General features: G+C 46.6%; 1 protein-coding gene across 1 annotated transcript; it reads left to right on the forward strand.

Moving 5' to 3' along the window:
* Positions 1 to 206: 206 nt before the first annotated feature.
* Positions 207 to 10,435, forward strand: WFDC3 (WAP four-disulfide core domain 3). The gene is given in 8 exon segments (XM_067014207.1): positions 207 to 557; positions 1,943 to 2,031; positions 8,165 to 8,206; positions 8,209 to 8,363; positions 8,365 to 8,413; positions 8,743 to 8,874; positions 9,428 to 9,613; positions 10,211 to 10,435. Coding segments are annotated over 7 exon segments (660 nt in total). The 5' UTR covers positions 207 to 557; positions 1,943 to 1,952; the 3' UTR covers positions 10,228 to 10,435.
* Positions 10,436 to 21,926: the final 11,491 nt, after the last annotated feature.

Raw genomic sequence — 21,926 nt, forward strand, 5'->3', positions numbered from 1 at the left:
GAGCGGCAGGGTTACCGGGGGAACCGAGCCGCCGCGTCTCGCCGTGTCTCAGACGCTTAGAGGCCCTGTATGTAGGTTGGCCAGGCTCCCTCTCGGGAGCGGCCGCGCCTCGGGTGTAAACTGTGGGTGTTCAGTCAAGGATCTTTCTCTGGCCGGGCCAAGGCCCGTGGAGAAGTGTGGGGCAGGGGGAGGGGAGCAGGTTTCCTCGGGCTGGTGTTGGGGAGCGGAGGGGAGCGTTTGGTACCGAGGCGTCTGCAGTTGTCTCTGGAAAACTAGATTTTAATATGCCTGGCACTCAGCCCCCGGAATTGGATGGGCCTAATGCGAGGACCCCGAAACCCAACAAGAGGGGGTCTGGCCCATGCCATCCCACTCACCCAGTGGTCTCTCCAGGCCTTGACCCCAGGGATTGCCTCTTGGCGTCTGAAAGCATCTGAAGGCATCTGAATGAAGATTCTGGGCTTCTCTCCCCAGATGCGTGATACTGGGTAGGGCTGGGGATTCAGGGCTTTAACAGCTGTGGAGTTCCCCAGAGCCCCTTTAGCTCTGCATTGGAGGTAAGACGTCCCTGAATAGAATTGAATCTACTTATGGGTGGTAGATAAAGTTACTTTTATCAAGTCATAATACGGGGTAGTAGAAGGTGCATGAGTTTTGCGGTTAGAAAGATCTGAGTTCAAATCCATTATGATATGGTGGTTAACACTGACTAAGGGATTGGACTGCTTACCTTTGTTCTACTACTTATTAGCTGTGACCCACATTTCTTTCTGTGCCTCAGTTTCCCCATCTGTAGAATGGGGATAATAGTACCTAACTCATAGGGTTGCAATGAGAATTAAGTGAGTTAATTCATGTAAAGTACTTAGAACCTTGGCAGTAGTAAACCCTCAAACAATGTTATCTGTCATTACTATTATTAAATTCCAGCAGCCACCACTTACTAGCTTAATGACCTTGGCTAATTTTCCCTCTGAACTAGTTTTCTTGCTTCTGCAAGATTATTGTGAGGCATAAAATAAATCATGTGTATAAAACACATGTTAGGTCATCAATAAATGTTAATTATCTCCATGCTCCAAAATCAGCCTTAAAACAATAAGGCAACTTTCTGGCACCAAACTCTTTGTCCCTATTAAGGAGGTTTTTACCCTTTAACCTTATTAGGCTAAGCAATGCCAGTGGACACTGTTAGGTATCATGGTTGACCAAAGGAATAGATTAAGAAAACTAAAAAGAAATATAGGAAGAAGAGATAAAGAAAGGGAGTATATATGACCTAGGTTACTACTTGAGTCATAGCAACTGTTCTTTTGGGTTTTGTCGACTAACCTTCATATAGTCCAAGAATGCCCTGTATGGGCTAGAGGGACCAAGATGTAGGTTTTTGGTGCATTTATATTAGTTCTGAACAAATCGAAACACTGCTTTTCTGTAGTTTTTGGATAGTTTCTAAGCAGTCTGTTCCATTCTCTGTTTTCTAGGTTGCTAGGACGGACCGGAGCCACAGTACATTTTATTAGCTTTGCTTCTTTCCTTTAGTTGTGTCTCTGGTCCTTTCCTCTCTCATTACAGCTGTAGCTGTGTCCTTCCAAAACCCTCTAGGGCTCATCTTTGATCCTTTATCCAATGGCCATCCCTCCATTTTCTCAGCTGCCCATTAGATTCCCCATCATTGTCCAGGGATGTTGTGTATATTGCAGAGTTTGACCATTTCCATCACGTGTGTCTTTTGGTAGTGCCAGGGATTTTCCCACACACCAGCAACCAGTCACTTTTCTTCTTGTCAGGAGAAGACATCCTTGGGGAGTATTGTGAAAGGGAAAACTTTGTGGCTGGCCTTAGACCAATCCCCCAGTCTTGCCCTTCCCTCAGCTGATGTATTGATACAAGGCAAGGAGTACACGTCCGGCCTGAACTGAGTTCTGATCTCTACCCTCAGCATCATCATCATGTCGAGCTGCCTCTTCCTCCGGAAGGCGCTTCTTGCTCTTGGGTCCGTGGCATCCTGGGTGACTGCAGGAGAGCATGGTGAGCTATCATTTGGGACCCCTGGCTAACAGCAATAGAAAACGACTAGAGGAGAAGTCATCCCCTGCCTCCTCCCAGAGTGAGGGTCCTCATTTGGGGAGATGGTCTTCTCTGTAGAACAGAACTGGATGCATAGATTCTTGGGACAGCCAGGATAGGTCTTCCTGGCTTTCTCGGTCCTCTCTGGACAAGGAGATCCGATCTTTCCTCTGGGCTAGATAGACCCAGAGAGCTTCCTATCTCCTAGGTTGGCTCTTGAAATTTAGCTCACCTCTTTTTTCCCCTTTTGGGGGGGTCTCTTCTCCTTTAATCACTCGTGTCCCCAGTTCTTTGCCTTCTGTCAGGAGAGAACAGGCCATTGATTATCTGCATCTTTTAGTTTGAACTCAGGGTTCCCGTGAAGGCTGGCCTCCTTCCAGCCAAACCTCCCCAGGTAGCAGGCCCCTTCCCTGTACCCAGTGGCGTTGTCTGCGCCTGGCTTCGGCAGCTCCCTTGGGCAGCGTGCCCGTAAAGGAGAATAGAGTGTTGTACTCTTTGCCAGGACTCTGGAACCAGAGCCTGGGAATCTGTCTCACGCGGGTCACTCACTGTCAACTTGTCAGGCCTGGTACAATCTTCGCAGTGTTTGAAGGTGATGGCTGAATTGCGGGGGCTGAGGGTGAGGCTGGCAGCCAGGCAAGGCAGCTTGGTGAGCTGCCCTGGGTCCTGGCCAGCCCAGATGGGGCTTCCTCTTTCCTTGGAGCTTGGCAGGTTAGAGCAGTGATCTCTCTGCACCTCTCCCAGAGCCCACTGGCTGAGTGGGGTTCCTGGTCTGGTGGGAAAGAATATTTCTGCTGGGATATTAGCTAACTACTTTTCTACAGTTCCAGTGCTGGAGGAGGGCTGGCCCACTCACCCAGAGGGACTTGTTGCTACAGCCCACTGCACAGGAAACTCCCCTTCCTGGGCTATGAAGAATCTCTGCTTTCATTAAGCTCTGATTTGCCAGAAGCTTTCCATAGCCTGTCCTGTCTGTTTGGTAATGTGGAGGAATGTCAGGGTGCCTGAGGGCACAGGGCAGACCCTGGGACCTGCTCCCCTGAGGCAGTTCGCGTCTGAGCATGGGTCTGAACCAGGCTCCTCTGCTTGCTGGCTCTGTGGCCTTGGACAAGTCCTTTCATCTCTTTGAACCTTATTTTTATCATCCTTAAAATGGAGATAAGGGTATTTATCTCATAGAGTGATAATGCAGTGTCCAGTTGGACTTCTATAACAGAATACCATAGACTGGGTGGCTTATAAACAACAGGAATTTATTTCTTACAATTCTGGAGGCTGGGAAGTCCAAGATCAAGGTCTAGCAGGTTCAGTGTCTGGGAGGGCCTGCTTCCTGGTTTGTAGACTGCCATCTTTTTGCTGTGGCCTCACGTGGCAGAAGGGCAGTAAGGGCCACTAGTATTCATGAGGGCTCCAGTCTCCTGACTTAATCACCTCCCAAAGACCCCACTTCCAAATACCCTCACTTTGGAGAATACAAATATTCAGTCTACAGCATGCAGTTGAGAAGAAATGTACATAAGAAACTTGTATAAAACCTGCCAAATAATGCCTGACAGCTCATATAGTTATGCCCAGCACCTCGCTGTTCAGGTTCCGTCCCAACTAACTGAGCTCTGGCCCGTCTATTCACTTGCTCACTTATAAATGGATTCAATATATATTGAGTGTCTACCCTACCTGGCATTTGGGCATCCTGGGGTGAGCATGGTAGCCATGGCCCTTGCTCTCATGGAGCTCACCCTCTCATGTGAGACACAGTAAATAATCATAAACGAGCAATAATAACCACCAGTTGTGATGAGTGCAATGAAGGGAAAGAAAAGAGAGGGAAAGAGGAGGTATCATTTTAAGTTGTAGAACGAGAAGGAGCTGGCCATTGGGTAGAGTGCTATGAAGTGGGAACTGCAGGGGCAAAAGCAGTAGAGTAGGGCAGGGCTTACTATTTTAAAGAGGTGAAAGGTCAGTGTGGCTGGAGAAAAGAGATGAAGAAGGAAGGTGGTTCCAGTTGAGGCAGAGTCCAGGCTCTGGGGGAGTCTCCGGGGCCTCTGTCTAAGGCTTTATTTTAAGTGCAATGGGAGGCCTTTAAAGGGGGCTATAAAAGCAGGAGAGGCCTGATCCAGTTTTCATTTTAAAAAGGCTACTCTGCTGGTGTCTGAAGAATGGATGGGGCGAATGTAGAAGACGGCAGGCCAGTTGAGAGGCCAATATGCCAGGCTGGGTTGGGGGTGATCATGGCTCAGACCAGCGTGGTGACAGTGCAGACATGGAAGAGTGGCAGACTTGAAGTACTTTTGAGGGTGAAGCTGACAGGCCCGGGGAAAGAAGTTAGCAGATGTGGGTGTTGTAAAGGAAGTGTCAAAAAGGGTGGTGAGTGTCTGGCTGGAGCTGTTGGGTGGTGGTGGTGGTCTTTACTGAGAAGGGGACAACTTTGGGAGGAGGAGGAGGAGGTTTTGGAGTGAAGATTCAGATTATGGCCTAAGAGTTGTCCCCTCTGGCTCCCTCACGGCCCCCCTCCCACTGCATGAAAGTTAAATCCTCCTGATCCCCTGTGACCCTCTGTTTTGCTTATTACGTCATGTGCATTATTATTATTTTCTAAAAACATTTATTTATTCATTTGGTTGTGTTGGGTCTTAGTTGTGGCAGGCGGGCTCCTTAGTTGCGGCTTGCCGGATCCTTAGTTGGGGCATGCAGACTCTTAGTTGCGGCATGCATGTGGGATCTAGTTCCCAGACCAGGGATCAAACCGGGGCTCCCTGCACTGGGAGTGTGGAGTCTTTTAAAATAAATTTATTTATTATTTATTTATTTATTTTTGGCTGCGTTGGGTCTTCATTGCTGCGCGCGGGCTTTTCTCTAGTTGCGGCGAGCGGGGGCGACTCTTCCTTGCGGTGCACGGGCTTCTCATTGCAGTGGCTTCTCTTGTCGCAGAGCACAGGCTCTAGGTGTGCGGGCTTCAGTAGTTGTGGTACGTGGGCTCAGTAGTTGTGGCTTGCGGGCTCTAGAGTGCAGGCTCAGTAGTTGTGGCGCACGGGCTTAGTTGCTCCACGGCATGTGGGATCTTCCTGGACCAGGGCTCAAACTCGCATCCCCTTCATTGGCAGGCGGATTCTTAACCACTGTGCTACCAGGGAAGCCCTGGAGCGCAGAGTCATAACCCCTGCGCCACCAGGGAAGTCCCACGACATGTACATTGTATCCTTTGTAGGCATTGATGGCATGGGCTCCCTGTGCGTTTGGGTCTCCTTTTTCTGAAACCTCACTGCTGGTTGTACAGCTAAGAGTTGACACAGCAGGCCCAAGACTGATATTCTCAGAAAGGCCTGCTCACAATATTGGGCTTGGTGGGCTTCTGGGAATTTGGATTTTGAGACAGTTCCTGTCACCGTAACTAATAAGAGTGGTATGAGCGAGGCAGAGAGCACCCATGTGACCAGCCCCCAGGAGGAACCCTAAGTCTCCAGTGAGCTTCCCTGGTAGATGCCACTTCACATGTATTGTCACAATTCCATATTGGAGGAATGAAGTCATCCTGTGTGACTCCCCTGGGAGAGGACTCTTGGAAGCTCTCGCCTGGCTTCCTCTGGACTTCACCTCGTGCACCTCTTCCCTTTGATGATTTTGCTTTGTATTTTTGTGCTGTCATAAATCATGGCCATGGGTACAACTGTATGCCAAGTCCTGTGAGTCCTAGTGAATCACCAAAACTAGGAGTGGTCTTGGGGGTTCCAGACACACTAGTTTATTTATAAGTTTTCCTAACCCCTAAAACTGCCTACTACTGGGTCTTTTGGCAGAGCTGAGCTGAGTCCCAGTGCTTGTTGATTTGGTTTTGGGTGATCGTTGCAGAGTGCAGAGGATCACCATGATGTGGATTAAAGGGCACTGGACCTAGCGTCAGAGCTGGGGGTTTGCTACCCAATTCTATGACCATTGACCTCAGGCCAATCCTTCCCCCTTCTGGGTGTCTGTCTATTTACAAGAGAAGAGGAGTAGGTTTGAATCTACTTTTCTGGTGATAGCTTGGGATCTTGGGATAGGGGCGTATCTGGAGGCAGGGATGACCATCCCCGTCCTGGCTGTCATTCTTATTTCTCATCCTGATTCCTGCTAAGATACCTGTGAGGTGACTGGAAACCATGTGTTATGAGGAACTGAGCTTACCTAGCCTGGCAAAGCTAAGACAGTGAAAGGCAGAGGATGGCTAAAGAGATGGCATGAGCCATGTTTTTGCCAGGTCTCTGGGGATAGGAAAAGGACCAATGAATAGAAACAGATTTCGGTTGAGTATGAAGAAGGACTTCCTTATACCTAAGGCTGTCTAGCTTAAGTATAAGGATGGCGTGGTCTGGCTTGGAGGTATTGAAGCCCCCTTAATACCCGCTGTTCAAGCTGAGAGTAGGGGATTGTTTGGCAGGGATTCAAACATCAGATAGGGTATTAGACTGGGTGGCTCTGCTGGGCACTGGTCCGAGGGGATGTGCTGTGACCCTCAGGGCTTCAGCCTATCTTCCAAGGGTCCCTTCATTGCTTCTAATATTTGACAAAACCCCAGGGACCTCAAGGAAGGCTGGCCTGGGAGAGGGTAGGGCTTTGGTCTCTGTGCCTGGTCCTGAGGATGAGGGCAGAGGTAGCAGGGTACTCCTGGCATTGGTTACTTCAGAGTCGGGCCCGGAAAAATGTTGAAATCTGGGAAGTGTTGTATTCTAGGCCTCCACTCTAGGGCACACGGTATGACTTGGTGAGAAGTTTATGTTGCTGTGTTTTTCCCTACCAGGGAGATTTTTTTTTTATGCCCAGCCTTCCAAACCGTGGGGTAAAAGGCTTTGTTCCTTGTTAAATGGATTTTAGTGTTTGTCAAACAGGTGGGGAGGTGTGGGGAGATACATCTGGGGGTTACAGTGACCATATTTTCTGAATAAAAAATATCAAGACACATAGTTGTGACACAAGCGGACAATGGCAAAAAATATTTGAAATAGGGGCTATTCCAAAAACTCCTAGGATGCCAGGTTATTATATCTTGATTGTTTAGCTGCATGTATTCTCTTGGAGTCCAGCACTTGCTTTTTCCATCATGTCAGAGTTCCCGGAGCCAGCTGTGTCCAATCGTATGTACATGTTCGTTCTCAGAGGCACTGGGCCAGTCCTGTCTTGGTTTTCTACAAAGCTTGAATTGCCTGTCATTTTCCCCTCCGTTTAAAAAACTTGAAATAAACACTGAGAAGAATGAGTCATGGTGAGTGGGTTTGGTTTGGATGTGACTTATTGGGTGTGCCTGCCCCCGTGGACCTGGCCTGTTGCCCACATGTCTTAAGGATGGTGTAGTAGAAAGAGTGCTTCATTGCAAACCAAGAAGCTGAGTTTTGTCCCGCTTTGCCACTGACTCACTCTGCAGTTCTGGGCCAACCCCTTCTCTTCTCTGAGTTTCATTATCTTCTTAGGGGCTGTGAAAGAACACATCAAGGATGTGTTTGGCTACATGAAGCAGAAAATGAAACCAACAGGGATTCTTCTTTCTCACATAACGAGAAGTCCTGAAGTCAGCGCCGGGGCTGGTGTGGTGGCTCCATGATGAAGCAATTTCTCTCTCTCTCCTTTGCAGTTCTTGACTTTGTCTTCATACTGGTTGCCTCCTGGTTGCAAGAAGGCTGCTCTGATTCCTTGTCTGTCTTTGGACTGGAAGAAGAAAGAAATGAGGGGCAGTTTTGACAGTTGTATTCCCTGAACCAGCAATGCAAAAGTTTTCCCAGCTTATATCTTAGTTTGTGGTCACCCCTAGTTACAAGGGAATATGGGGGAAGCAAATCATTTTAGCTGACTGGGCTCTCTGCCTCTCAGAACAAGCCTGGGATTCTATTCACATGTGCTTCGGTTATTTATTGCCACCTAACAAACCATCCCCAAACTTAGCGACTCAACACAGTGCATTGTTTCTCACAGTTGTGTGGCTTTGTGGGTTGACTGGGCTTGGCTGGGCTTAGCTGGGCAGTTCCTATACCCAGTGGCACAGCCGAGGTGCTTCATGAAGCTGGGAGCTCCCTGGTAAGTTCCACTGTGGCTGGAATGTCCAGGATGGCCTCTCCTCCTCCAGGTTCTCTCTCCGGAGGCATCTCATTATCCCACAGCCTAGCCCAAGCTGCTTTACAGCATGGTGGCTGGTTTCCAAGAGGGAGTGTTCAAGCCCCAGTATGCAAGTGTTGCTCAAGCCTCTGCTTGCATCATACTTGGCTGGTGTCCTGTTGGTCAAAGCAAGTCACCCAGTCAAGCTCAGAGACAGTATGGGAGGGGGCTTACCCAAGAGCACGTGTTCCAGCAGCCCGCGGTGTTGATGTCGACCACAGTAAGCAAGGAGGGAGGATGAATATGGGGGTGGCAGCTAGTGCGTTTGCCACAATGTGTTAGACCTCAACAGTACTTTTCAGTCTGTGAGTCTGGATACCTATTTCGTATTTTGTGGTCAGCATTAAAAAAAAAAAAGAAATAGAATATAAAGTATCAGCATTGCATACACATGTATGCACATAAATATGTACATTTTACACATAAATAGGTATAAAATACCCACGGGACTCAATGGAAAACGTATTTTATACTCAGAGTCCCAATAAAAATAACTGGAAACACTGGGCTTGAACACCTCTGGACCCCAATGCTCTGATTTTATGGCAGGGTTTGGCGGTGAACGTCCTGCCGACCCCCTTCCGTGTCAAGAGCTGTGTGATGGGGACGCATCCTGTCCTCAGGGACATAAGTGCTGCAGCACCGGCTGTGGCCGTGCCTGCCACGGAGACATTAAGGGAGGTATGTCGGCTCTTTGGGGAAGACTTGCGTGCTCCCGGGGTCCCAGGGTTGGCTTGCGAGGGAGCCATCTGTGGCCTTCCTCTCTTTCTCTTCGTGGGAGGAGTCAGAGTTCTCATCTCTCCAGTCCTCCTAGCCCCTCAACCCAACGCAGCCCTCCTCCAAGGACCAAGGGGCCCATGTTGGCACTGAAAGAACTAGAGGGAGGCAGCGGGTGTTAGTAGGAAGCCCAAGCCTAGGGGAGAGGCTGGTGCTCTGGGAGCCTTGCTCCTAATGCTCCCAGCCCCAGCCCCAAACCCACAGACGTATCCAGTCCCAAAGTACCTCTAGGGAACTCCCTGGGGGACACCATTTGGAAATCGTTAGTCCAGATGGTGTCTTGGGGCCCTGCAGGGGCTCGGACCCTTGAACTTCAAGGTTTTCCAGCCAGATCTTTGGTTAAGATCTAGTTAGAATCAGGGATGGATTCATCTGGAGCCCCTGAGTCCCAGATGGGAACTTGGAGTCATTGGAGCCAACCCTCCTGTCTCTATACCTATGCCTGTTTATCCCACAGGGCGGGGCGGAGACTGTCCAAAAATTTGGGCGGGCCTGTGCGTTGTCAGCTGCATGGTGGATGAGAACTGCCAATTTGGGGAAAAGTGCTGCCAGTCAGGCTGTGGCCGTTTCTGTGTCCCGCCAGTCCTGCCACCCCAGCTGGCCCTGAACCCCAACTGGACCATCAGGTCTAATTTTGAATTAGGTGAGTACAGTCCATTGTTATCAATAGCAATGGCCTTAACTGCTATGTACAGAGCACTGGCTTAGGTGCTGAGTGGGGACTCCAGAAGGGCAAGACAGTTTCCGCCCTGGAGAGTCTGGTTGCAGAGAACGATTCTACGTCACGGATCAGAACCCTTGTATAGGCAGAATGCATGTATAGGTGATGAGAGTAAATGTGGCTCCTTGGGAAGGTCCTTCTCCTAGAAGTGGGATTTGATCTGGGCACTAAAGCCTAGGCAGGATGTGACCAAGGGAGGAGAACACAGAGAACATGCTGCATGGGTGTTCTGGTGACAGTCAGCAAAGGCACAGAGCGGGTAACGTATGTGACGTGTTTGGAGAGAGTGCATAAGGGAACAGACAGGCTGTTTTTTGAACAGGAAATCTAAGGTTGGTCAATGAACGATAAGAGTCTTTAATGCCGGTTTAGACTGGATTGTCTGGGAAGCAGGGAGCCATTTAAGGCCTTTGAGAGTAATCTTTGCCAAACTTCTCCAGGGTGGAAGGGAAAAATGACATGTTGGGGAGCTAGAGCCAGGAGGGCACAGTTGTGACCTGATGTTTCTTCTACTTGCAGAGATCCAGGTGCCCTAGCTGTCCTGATGTGTCCTGAGTTTCTTTGGTGACTCCAGGGGGCTTGTCCTGGTAGCCAGGAGAGGATGATGTCCTGGGGCTTGTGGCACCCCCAGGGACTTTCATTGCCCTCGCTGCTCTGTTTCTGTTCTTGCTGCTGCCCTGAGCGTAGGAAACCTAGTCCTGGGCTTGGGCAGTGGGTGTGTGGTGCTTCTTTTCCCCAATAAAGGCTGATGCTGGATGGTCCCACCTTGGCTCACCTTCCTTGGGTGCCAGCCCTTGGCTCCAAGACAGGTGTTTTGTCCCCTCCAGGTAGCTTTGCTGTAGGGAGGGATGTCTTTAGGTTCTTGGGACCAAGATAATTTTTTAAAAATATATTTTTTATGTAGACAAAAAAATATATTCTATATCTTGGAGATCTTTTATCCCATATCTTGGAGATCCTTTATGCCATCACATACATTCTTTTAATACAGCTCCATGAAAATAACTAACCAGTTACCTCTTGTTGGACATTAACATTTTTGCATGTATAAAAATCATGGCCTACTTTTGCAGATAAATCTGGGTAAATTCTTAGTAGTAGAATTCTAGTTTCTTAAACAGAGCCTGGCAGAAAAGAAGCTCTCAGTAAATATTTGTTGAATGAATGAAAGAATGAATGTAATTCCCAAGTCTATCCCATTAGGAGTTTGTTGGGCTGCAATGAATAGAAAACCTAACTAATAGTGGCTTAGCCAATAAAGACATTTAATTTTCTCACGTCAGAGTCTGAGAGAGGCAGCGAGGCTGGTTCAGCAGCTGGACCGAAACACTGATGGCCAGAGTCATTTCTTCCTTCTCCACCATCCTCAGTGTGTTGGCTTTTGTTCTTGTGCCAGTCACCTCATGGGTGTGGGATGGTTGCTGCAGCTCTAGATGTCACAACAGGAAGTTGTGTGTAGAGGGCAGTGGTGAAAAGACCTTTACAGCAAACCATGCTCTCTTTTTCGTGATGGAGAGTGGCTTCCCCAGAAGCCACAGCCTTCCCAGGCTTCCCTCGTCATCTCATTGGCTGGAGCTGCAAGGAAGGCCTGGAAAGCAAATGTCTGCAAACGGTAATGGGAAAGTGACCTAAGATCTTAAATTAATCCTGCTTCATCCTGAGGCTGAGGCAGGTGACCACGTGGCTATAAAAATCGAGGTTCTAGAATGGATAAACAACAAGGTCCTACTGTATAGCACAGGGAACTATATTCAATATCCTGTGATAAATCATAATGGAAAAGAATATGAAAAAAGAATGTGTATATATATAAATGAATCACTTTGCTGTACAGCAGAAATTAACACAACCTTGTAAATCAACTATACTTCCCCCCCAAAAAAAAAAATTTATGGGACTTCCCTGGTGGCGCAGTGGTTAAGAACCCGCCTGTCAATGCGGGGGACGCGGGTTCCATCCCTGGTCCGGGAAGATCCCACATGCTGTGGAGTAACTAAGCCCATATGCCACAACTACTGAGCCTGCGCTCTAGAGCCCGTGAGCCACAACTACTGGGCCCCTGGGCCCCAATTACTGAAGCCCGCGTGCTCTAGGGCCCTCATGCTGCAACTACTGAGCCCGCACGCCTAGAGCCCATGCTCCGCAACAAGAGAAGCCACCGCAATGAGAAGCCCGCGCACTGCAACGAAGAGTAGCCCCCGCTTGCCGCAACTAGAGAAAGCCCACCTGCAGCAACGGAGACCCAATGCAGCCAAAAATAAAAAATAAAATACACAACTTAAAAAAAAGCGCTGAGAATTTAAAAAAAAAAAAATCGAGCTTCTGTTAGCAAGAAGGAAGAAGGGAATGCTGTTGGGATAGGTAGGTAATGAACTGTGTGTACCATACTGGGTCAAAGGACATATGCATTTAAAATTCGGACAGAAATTTCTAAGTAGGCAGGGCTTTTGTAAAAAGAAAAAAAAAGGTATCACTGCTCATGGTGAATATTGCAGAAATGCTTTTGTAATTCCCAACTTTAATGGAAAAAGGTGAAGTATAAATTTTTTAAAAAGTTCTCACCACTGCTGGGTTTTTGTGCCCCCTTTTCCTCCTCTGTTCTCATACTGGCATGTGGTATTCTGGTTTCTGCTGGTTTAGAACATTCATCTCTTGGAGTAGAGGAGACATGTGACAGCGTTCCCTGATCTGAAAAAGAGTGGCTGGCGTGAGCCTCCACTAAGCCTCCACATGGGTCATCCTAGGGACACCCATGCCTCCAGGCTCACATTGCAGGGATCTGTGATGGGCTGATGAACATGTTAGCCAATCCCTCTTCCATTGTTTTGCTTATCATTATTTATTTGATAAACAATGTCTATTTGTTAATTATTGTTTATTAAAACAATCAAAATAATATTATACATGCATCTAGTTGGAAAAATCAATATGGAAGAGTTTTCAATGAAAGATAATCTGGGGATCTTAAAATACTGTAGGATGATTTTCTGCCGGGTGGGGAGCAGGACTGGAGAGGGAGGTGTGAGCTCCAGGTGCAGCTCAGGCTGAGCACTGGGAGAGGGGTCCCTTCCAGATCTTTCCTTCTCATCTGGGGCAGCCCATCCTATCTGCATGGGAGCTGCTGACCTGCCAATAGGTAGCAAGTTCCTGAGAGAGAGAGGAAGATAGAAAGGGGAGGGAGGGAGAGAGAGAGAGGGAGAGAGAGGAGGAAAGGGCTGAAGGGCTGAATTTGAACTTGGAGCTGGAGGTCAAGGGCTGAGAGGAGGCCAAATTCCACGACTCACACCCTACAACACCCCACCGGTCCCCGCTGCACACCTCCAAGACCTTTCTAGGCAGCTTTTCCTACTGTTGTACCTTAAACCAAAGAAGCCACCAGAACCTTTCCTTCCTGCGAGTGTAAGTCCTCTGTGGACCCTGGTCCTACTCCCTAACCTTGCACCCTGAAATTAGCTTCTGACCTGGTAGAAAAGCCACACACCTCCCCATACCTTATTCTCAGCTTCCTGCTGGTTCACCTTGGGAACTTCCTGGGTGAAATTTGGAACCAGCCCCTTACTCTGGAGGGCACACAGAGGGCAGGGAGAGAGGGAAGCAAGAGGCAGACCACTCCGGATTGGTAGGTGGCAGTTTTAACCAGCAAGGGAATTTACGTGTTTGTTTGGGGGCGGGCTCAAGACCAGCCAATCTCTGCACCCGCTTCCAGAAGCTTAAAAGTTTACAGGGAGGCCTTATCCTGGTTCAGCCGTGTATACCGGGCAGATGGTCTCAACAGCATCCCTCTCTTAAGGCTGCATCCTTGGAACACCTCCCACTGTGGGAACAGTGGGCAGAGGGTACATTCCAAGCACGGGGGAGGGGGTGAGGAGCCTCCGATTGCCCCAGGTCCCATGCACGGGTCAACCAGCGGTCATGTCCTCTCGATGACCTCCTCTAATAAATCCTCACCCTGGGCAGGATTTTCTGAGGTTCTGACACTTGCCAGTCCTCAAGTATGGGTTGACCAAGACCTGTTCTTTGATCAGAGACAGTGAATCTTTAAAGTCTTCCCTTCTCCATCCCTTTCCTGATCATCTGGTGGTAGAAGTCCCTAGCTCCACAGGTGCGCTGAGCCCTGACAGCACCATGAACCCCTGCATCCTCTCCCTGTCGTCCTTCTGGATCTCACTGCTGTCTGGAGGGGCACAGGGTAATTGGGGAGTGTGCACGTTGGATGAGAGGGGCAGGAGGCTCAACCCATGCCCCAGGCAAGGGGCCCTCTTGTCAAAGAGATCAGTGCAGAGAAGGGCAGCCTCATTTAGATTCACAAGCATCAGTAAAGAATGAAGAAACCCCCCATAGGAGTTCACAGGGAACACTTTTTGAGCGCTAAGTCCCAGGCGCCAAGTTAAGAACTTTCCATGCACAATCTCATTTAATCCTCATAGTGGCCTTGAGAAATCCCATGTTTTTCAGATGAAGAAACTGAGTCAGAAGTTTATTTTTATTTATAAAATTTTTATTTTATTATAGTTGATTTACAATGTTGTGTTAATTTCTACTGTACAGCAAAGTGATTCAGGTATATGTATACACACATTCTTTTTCATATTCTTTTCCATTATGCTTTATCACAGGATATTGAATATAGTTCCCTGTGCTATACAGTAGGACCTTGTTGTTTATCCATTTTCTATATAATCGTTTACATCTGCTAACCCCAAACTCCCAATCCATCCCTCCCTCACCCTCCTCCCCCTTGGCAACCACAAGCCTGTTCTCTATGTCTGTGAGTCTATTTCTGTTTCGTAGATATGTTCATTTGTGTCGTATTTTAGATTCCACATATAAGTGATATCATATGGTATTTGTCTTTCTCTTTCTGGAGAGTCAGAAAGTTTCAATAACTTGCCCGAAGTCCCAGAGTAAGTCAGAGGGCTAGTTTGAAACTTGGTCTGTTTGACCTCAAAATTCTTCTAAATTATTTTTTAAATATTTACTTATTTATTTATTTTGGCTGCACGGGGTCTTAGTTGCAGCATGCGGTATCTTCGTTGTGGCACGTGGGCTTCTTAGTTGCAGCATGTGGACTCTTAGTTGCGGCATGCATGCAGGATCTAGTTCCCTGACCAGGGATCCAACCCGGGCCCCCTGCTTTGGGAGCACGGAGTCTTACCCACTGGGCCACCAGGGAAGTCCCTCTTCTAATTTTAATATTCTACTTTCTCTAACTATAAAGTAGTGGTAGGCTAGTGGTTTGGGATCCACTGCAATAGTTTGAGAAGTAAGAAAGAGAGGGACAGGCAAGGATAACGCTGCATCATACTCTCCCTTTCATACTTCCTAATTTATACTCTGTCATCATGTTCTTATATACGGACTGTCAGACCATCAGGTAACAGCTCTTAAATTGTTTTCTTCCAACGACAGCCTGGACCACAGCTCCAGTCTGGACCAGGACACCAGCGCACTCAGGACAGGGAAATTGTAACCGAGTCCAAGCTCGCTCTGCTAGCTGCACAGACAGGCCAATGAATTGGAGACGAGGTGTTGAGGGAAGGAATACAAAGCCTACTGGCAGACCAAGGAGATGGTAGACTAGTGTCTCCGATAAATCATTTTATCAGGGTTTGGATGCCAGTTTCTTTTGTAGCACAGAGGGGGAGAAGATGAGGAAGTAAAGTAAAAAGGCCATAAATTTTGCAAGTATCCCCTGGAATGGCCAGCCTTGGTGAGGGGATGTGTTAATTTCTTCTTTCTTGCAGCCATCCACACAGGTGGGCAGGATTCCCTGAGGCAGGCCATTATGTCTGATTATCGTAACAAAACGCAAAGCAAACAGATCGAACATGGAGTCCGATTTAGCTCTTCCTGTTAAAAAATGAAATGGAGTTTGTGAGGGTGTCTCATCCAGACACGGAAGATGAGGTGTAGGGTGCTCAGTGAGGGATCAAGACCTATTTGGAGTGGTAGTGGGGCTCAGATGTTCCTCCTCTGCGACCCCAGGCTTAGCTGCGCTTTGGGGGCTTGGGAGTTTTTGAGTGGAAGGAATTCCTTGTTGGTGCTTTTATGCTCAGAGCCACCAGAGGGCAGCAGAGGTCGTCATAGACCATTTCCAGGCACGAGAAACGTTATTCTGAGTTCGTCCCAGCTTTTTCAATCCACTTTGAGAAAAAGTTACATAGCTGGGTCTATACTCCAGATCCCTACTGAATTACATGTAATAAAGTAAGACCTAACACTATGGCTTTCCTTTTCATATGATGTGGAATGCTTCTGCGCTTTTGGTAACATTTATCTTGGGAACATTATCCATTATGTTGTATCAATGTTTCTTGTACCAAAATCACAGGGCAAATTCCTTGTGGAGCTCAAGATCAGGAGTTTCCCTCACATGATAAGCTGTTATGAGAATGGAAAATAATTTATTGGACATCTGTTATGTTGCTATCAAGAGATGATGTTTCATTTTGGCTACCAGGAAGCCAAGAGCTTGTTTTTTGTTTTTTGTTTTTAATTGTAGTAGAGTTGCTTTACAATGTTGTATTAGTTTCTACTGTACAGCAAAGTGAATCAGCTGTACGTACGTATACATATATCCCGTCTTTTGGATTTCCTTCCCATGTAGGTCACCACAGAGCATTGAGTAGAGTTCCCTGTGCTAGGCAGTAGGTTCTCATTATTTATCTATTTTGTACATAGTATCAATAGTGTATAAGTCAATCCCCATCTCCCAATTCATCCTATCCTCGAGCCTGGGTTTTGAAGCCAGGGCTGGGTTTGAATTTAGACTCTTTGTTGCTTATTATCTCTATGCAAAATGAATGAGGATAATAACATTATCACTTTGCCCACCTCACAAGATTTCTGGGAAGAGTCAATATATAAAGTAAGCACTTAGCACAGAGCCTGACACAAAATGCACACCCAACTAATGTTAGCTATTGTTACTCAGTTTCTCTACCCTCTTTTATTGTCTCTGCCTTTTTTTTTTTTTTTACTCTCAGTTCAATGATTTTTCAGTTTTATGGTATCTGTTTTATAGTATTAAGTTCCTCAAATCCTGTTTGGAGGAAGGTGGTGTATACATATATGAGAGGTTAATACCAGTTAGAATTCTTAGGCAGAAAGAAATATCTAGAGCAGCACTCTCCAATAGAAATATATTGCAAGCCACATTTGCATTTCAAATTTTCTAGTAGCCACATTAAAAAAGGAAAAAGTTTGGTATTTACTCAAAAAGTGAAATATAGAATTACCCTATGACCCAGCAATTCCATCCTCAGGCATATACCTAAAGGAATTGAAAACAGGCGTTTAAACAAAAACTTGCACATGAATGCTCATTGATACTCTATTTACAATTGCCCAAAGCTGGAAGCAACCCAAATGTCCATCAGTGGATAGATGGATAAACAAAATAGAGCATATCCATCCAATGGAATATTATTTGGCCTTAAAAGGAATGAAGTACTGACGTATGTTACAGCCTGGATGAGCCTGGAAAACATCATGGTAAATGAAAGAAGCCAGACACAAAAGGCCACATTCCAACGAAATATCTAGAATAGGCAAGTCCATGGAGACAGAAAGCCAGTTAGTGGTTGTCAGGTCTGGTTTTAGAACAGAATTACAGTTTACCCTTGAACAACATGGTTTTGAACTGTGTGGGTCCACTTAAGTGTGGATTTTTTCCAATAGTAAACACTGCGGTGCTGGTTGGTTGAATCACAGGATATGGGACTGTGGATCCAGAGGAGCTTCGTATAGGGAGGGCTGTCTGTAAGTTATACTCCAATTTTCTACTGTGTGGAGGGTCAGTTCCCTTAACCCTGGCCTGGTTCAATGGTCATCGGTACTCAAGTAGGCTTTTTAATGTACAGATTTCCAAATCCCATCCCAGATATAGATAAACATTTATTTATTTACGGCTGTGTTGGGTCTTCGTGGAGCACCAGCTCTAGGGGGCTTTAGCAGTTGTGGCACGTGGGCTCAGTAGATGTGGTTCACGGGCTTAGTTGCTCCGTGGCATGTGGGATCTTCCCCGACCAGGGCTTGAACCCGTGTCCCCTGCATTGGCAGGCAGATTCTCAACCACTGTGCCACCAGGGAGGTCCCCCATCCCAGATATTTTGATTCAGTAGGTCAAAACTAGGGAGGCCAAAGAAGCTGCTTGTTTTTTTTTTTTATTAGTGGTTATTTTTAAAGTGCTCCTCAGGGGATTCTAGTAGCTGATCTGGTTTGGGGATCTCTGAATTAGAAGTTTGTGAAAATGAAACGGAGCAGGACCCTGTGGCTTCTGGGCACAGAAGCCTTTCTGTGTCCCCCCATTTCTTGGTAATAGGCTTCAGCCTCCATGACCTTCCCTGAGTCCCAAAGGGCAGATTCAAACAGTTGTTAATCAGGGAAGGGAGGGGATGCACGGACAAGGGAGGAGTAGCCCAGAAACCAGTAGTGCAGCCTTGGGGCAGGTTCCCAGTTCTGCCTCAAGGGATACACATAACAATATCTTTGAGCTCTTCTGCAGAACTAAAACCCCCAACAAATGGAAGGTAAACTACTTGATGAGTCATTCTTCATTCCAGAGAGAAGATCATAGTTTGAGAACCTGGAGAACCACAAAAGCTCTTCAGGAGACTGCCTGAGGCCAGATTAAACAGGCCCTTCACACACCCTGACCCTTATCAGCAACTCACTCCTCACCAAATTCCCCTCCCCGCCTTTGCCTGGAAAAACAATAAAGCTATTCTTTTCTACTTCACCCAAAACTCTCCGAGATTCCATTTGGCATCAGTGTGCAGAGGCCAAGTTTTCAGCATCAAAAGCCCCTCTCAGCTACAAGGATCTGTGAGCCCAATTCAATAAACTTCTTTTCTTTTCTTTTTTCTTTTTTTTGGCCGTGCAGTGTGGCAAGCCAGATTTTAGTTCCCTGACCGGGGATCAAACCCCTGCCCCGCTGCAGTGGAAGCATGGAGTCTTAACCACTGGACTGCCAGGGAAGTCGCATCCTAATTCAGTAATCTGAAATGTTCATCCAGCTTTTACCGTTTTTCTTCTTTAGTTTCCCCTTATGTTCAGAGCTGTTTATATGCTTGGGGTCATGAGTCTTTTTTGTTATTCCTTTTCTCCTCCCCCTCCCCCTTCCTTCATCTCTTCCTTTTCCAGTTTATTTTCTTTTGAAAAAACTGCATAATCATTGTTGAGGTATCCAAACAATACAGACAGTTCAAAGAGGAAGATCTCCTGGCCCATAGATAACCATCGCAAGAGTTGATATGGGTAGAAATCGTGGTTCTGTAATATTGGAGTTTGTCATTCGACAGTATGTCATAGAGAGACGTGATTTTTTTTTTTTTTTTTTTTTTTTTCCCGTACGCGGGCCTCTCACTGTTGTGGCCGCTCCCGTTGCGGAGCACAGACTCCGGACGCGCAGGCTCAGCGGCCATGGCTCACGGGCCCAGCCGCTCCGCGGCATGTGGGATCCTCCCGGACCGGGGCACGAACCCGCGTCCCCTGCATCGGCAGGCGGACTCTCAACCACTGCGCCACCAGGGAAGCCCAAGAGAGACGTGATTTTTAATAAAGTATTCTGTTTCCTTAACTATTTATTAATTTTTAAACATTTAACAAGGCTTTTGCTGTTTCCCATGATCTTTGCCAAATGGTTTCAAAGGCTTTTATTTTCAATTTTATTTCAATGAAGCCAATAAGTGTTTTAGGTGACAAAGCCTTTGTCTTTTTGCAACACTTCTTGGGCTTGCAGATAAGATTGCCTTTCACATTTTATGGGTCCAAGTCACAGATGACTGATGCAGGAGAAACTTTCATTCTAAGAAGTAATGTCAGGGAATTCCCTGGTGGTCCAGTGGGTAAGACTGCGCTCCCAGTGCAGGGGGCCCGGGTTTGATCCCTGGTCGGGGAAACTAGATCCTGCATGCATGCTGCAACTAAAAGTCCGCGTGACACAATGAAGATCCCGTGTGCTGCCAACATAAATAAGTAAATAATAAATAAATAAACATTAAAAAAAAAAAGGAAGTTATGTTAGGGACTTCCTTGAGGGTCCAGTGGTTAAGACTCCATGCTTCCACTGCAGGGGGCATGGGTTTGATCCCTGGTTGGGGAAACTAAGATCCCACATAACACGTGGCCAAAAGAAAAAAAGAGAGAAATAAGTTATGTCAGCTAGATCTCCTTTCCTGACAGCTTCCTGATTTTTCACAGGTTAGTACTTGTGAAATGAGAATATACATGGACAAGTGGTTTTTTGTTTTGTTTTGTTTTTTTTGTGGGAATTCCCCCAAGGGGTCTTGATGCAAATTCCACTGTTCTCAGCTGGGGCCCAGGGTCTGCATTTCTAACAAGCTCCCAGGGAGTGCTGGTGCTGCTGACTTTTTTAAAAAATTGTCCTTCTTATATTCTTTTTTCCCCCCACCCATTTAATTAAAAAAATTCACAAGAGTCATTCTTTGGAATACCAGAATATAGTTCTGAGAGACTTTCAAGGAAATGATACTTGAGTCTTTATATAACACTGTTTCACAATAGTCAGAGGGAGGAAAGTCTTCAGAACCCATGAATGGGTACCAGGTAGGTTATACCCATGATGTCAGGCCTGGAACAATATTTTATATGGACTCAGAACTTTCAGGATACTAGACTCTGACTCAACACCCAGAGGCTACTTTCTAGTTTCATTTGTCCTTTTCTGCAAAGGAGTAATTCCTGGGTGAGGGGCTATGGTGACATCTCTAACCTATGCTTTCTTCCAACTGCTGAGTTTTCTCCAATGCTGTTCCCCATAGTCCAGAGGCAGGGTTCAGCACATTCACATGTGGCTTTACCCTAAGCTATAGTTCCCCCTGCTGTTTATGGCCTGTAGCATATTGACCTGCTCTATTCATATCTCTGAACTCATTTGTGAGGCTGGGTCCTTGATGAGACTATGAATAAGGCAGTTAGGGCAAAGGGGAATGATCTTCTATACTCTGACTGTAGAGGTTCAGCTTGGTTTAAGACTTGTACTCCCCAGGTGTAAAGTCACAATTTCTGTATTGCTGGCCCTTGGGGCACCAGAGATATTTCCCTAGCATATGAGCATTGTTGGGGGTTGGATGCTCGTTGATTGGGGGCAGAGGAAATAATTTTTTTTTTTTTTTGCGGTACGTGAGCCTCTCACTGTTGTGGCCTCTCTCGTTGCGGAGCACAGGCTCCGGACGCGCAGCCTCAGCGGCCATGGCTCAGGGGCCCAGCCGCTCCATGCCATATGGGATCTTCTGGACCAGGGCACGAACCCGCGTCCCCTGCCCCTGCATCGGCAGGCAGACTCTCAACCACTGCGCCACCAGGGAAGCCCCAGAGGAAATAATTTAATGATGATTATTTTTGTGCCACTTACATGGAAATCCACTGGGGTCAGTGACAAAATATAGAAACAAACTCAGTTTTGGAAGGTCATGCCAAGGAGATAGCAACACTGATTGCCTTTATAGAGACTGACTCATTACACGGGTAGGTTGGTACCTCGGAGAGGTCACTTGTTTATGTTGGAGGAGTCTAGGATGGGAGAGGTGAGTGAATTTAGATCAGGGCTGACATACAAGAATTTTTCAGTTAAAATGTTATATATCTAATCAGCATGAAAGACAGAGCTGGGCAAGGAAATTAGTAAGAATTCTGAATTCAAAAACCTTCAAGCAATATATTCCAATTTATTTACTCAGAATAATTTGGGCATAATTCTTTATGAAGAATATTTCTTTTTCCTTGTTTCTTCCTTCTGTCGTATTAAGCTGATTCTCCTTAACTTCTGTCACTGTTAACAAATAAACAAATTTAGTGATTCATACAGTCATTGGAAGAATCAATAGGTCCTTTACACGTTAGCAGAACTTCATAGCTGTTTTTAATACTAATAATCTCTCCTGATCCATACATCTATCCGTAAAATATTAGTGAGCAAATATACTGTTAGACCCTGAGGAGAGACAAGTTAATAAAGTGATGTTTCTGCTCTTGAACATGTCTATAGTTTAGCCATTCACTATAGATATTGAACCGTGGTATTTGTCTTTGCCTACTCTCCACACTCCCATAACTTCTCTTTTAACTGTGCAACCATATGGTGTTGGACAGGATCTCCAAGATCTGAGGCCATCATGGTAGTGGTGACATGCTGGGGGAAGAACTCAGAGGGTCTGGATCTATGTCATTTTTCTAAATGAGCTTAGCAAGTCATTAACTTCTCTGGGCCTCA

This window comes from Kogia breviceps, chromosome 14 (assembly GCF_026419965.1).
Source record: "Kogia breviceps isolate mKogBre1 chromosome 14, mKogBre1 haplotype 1, whole genome shotgun sequence".
Classification (NCBI taxonomy): Eukaryota; Metazoa; Chordata; class Mammalia; order Artiodactyla; family Physeteridae; genus Kogia; species Kogia breviceps.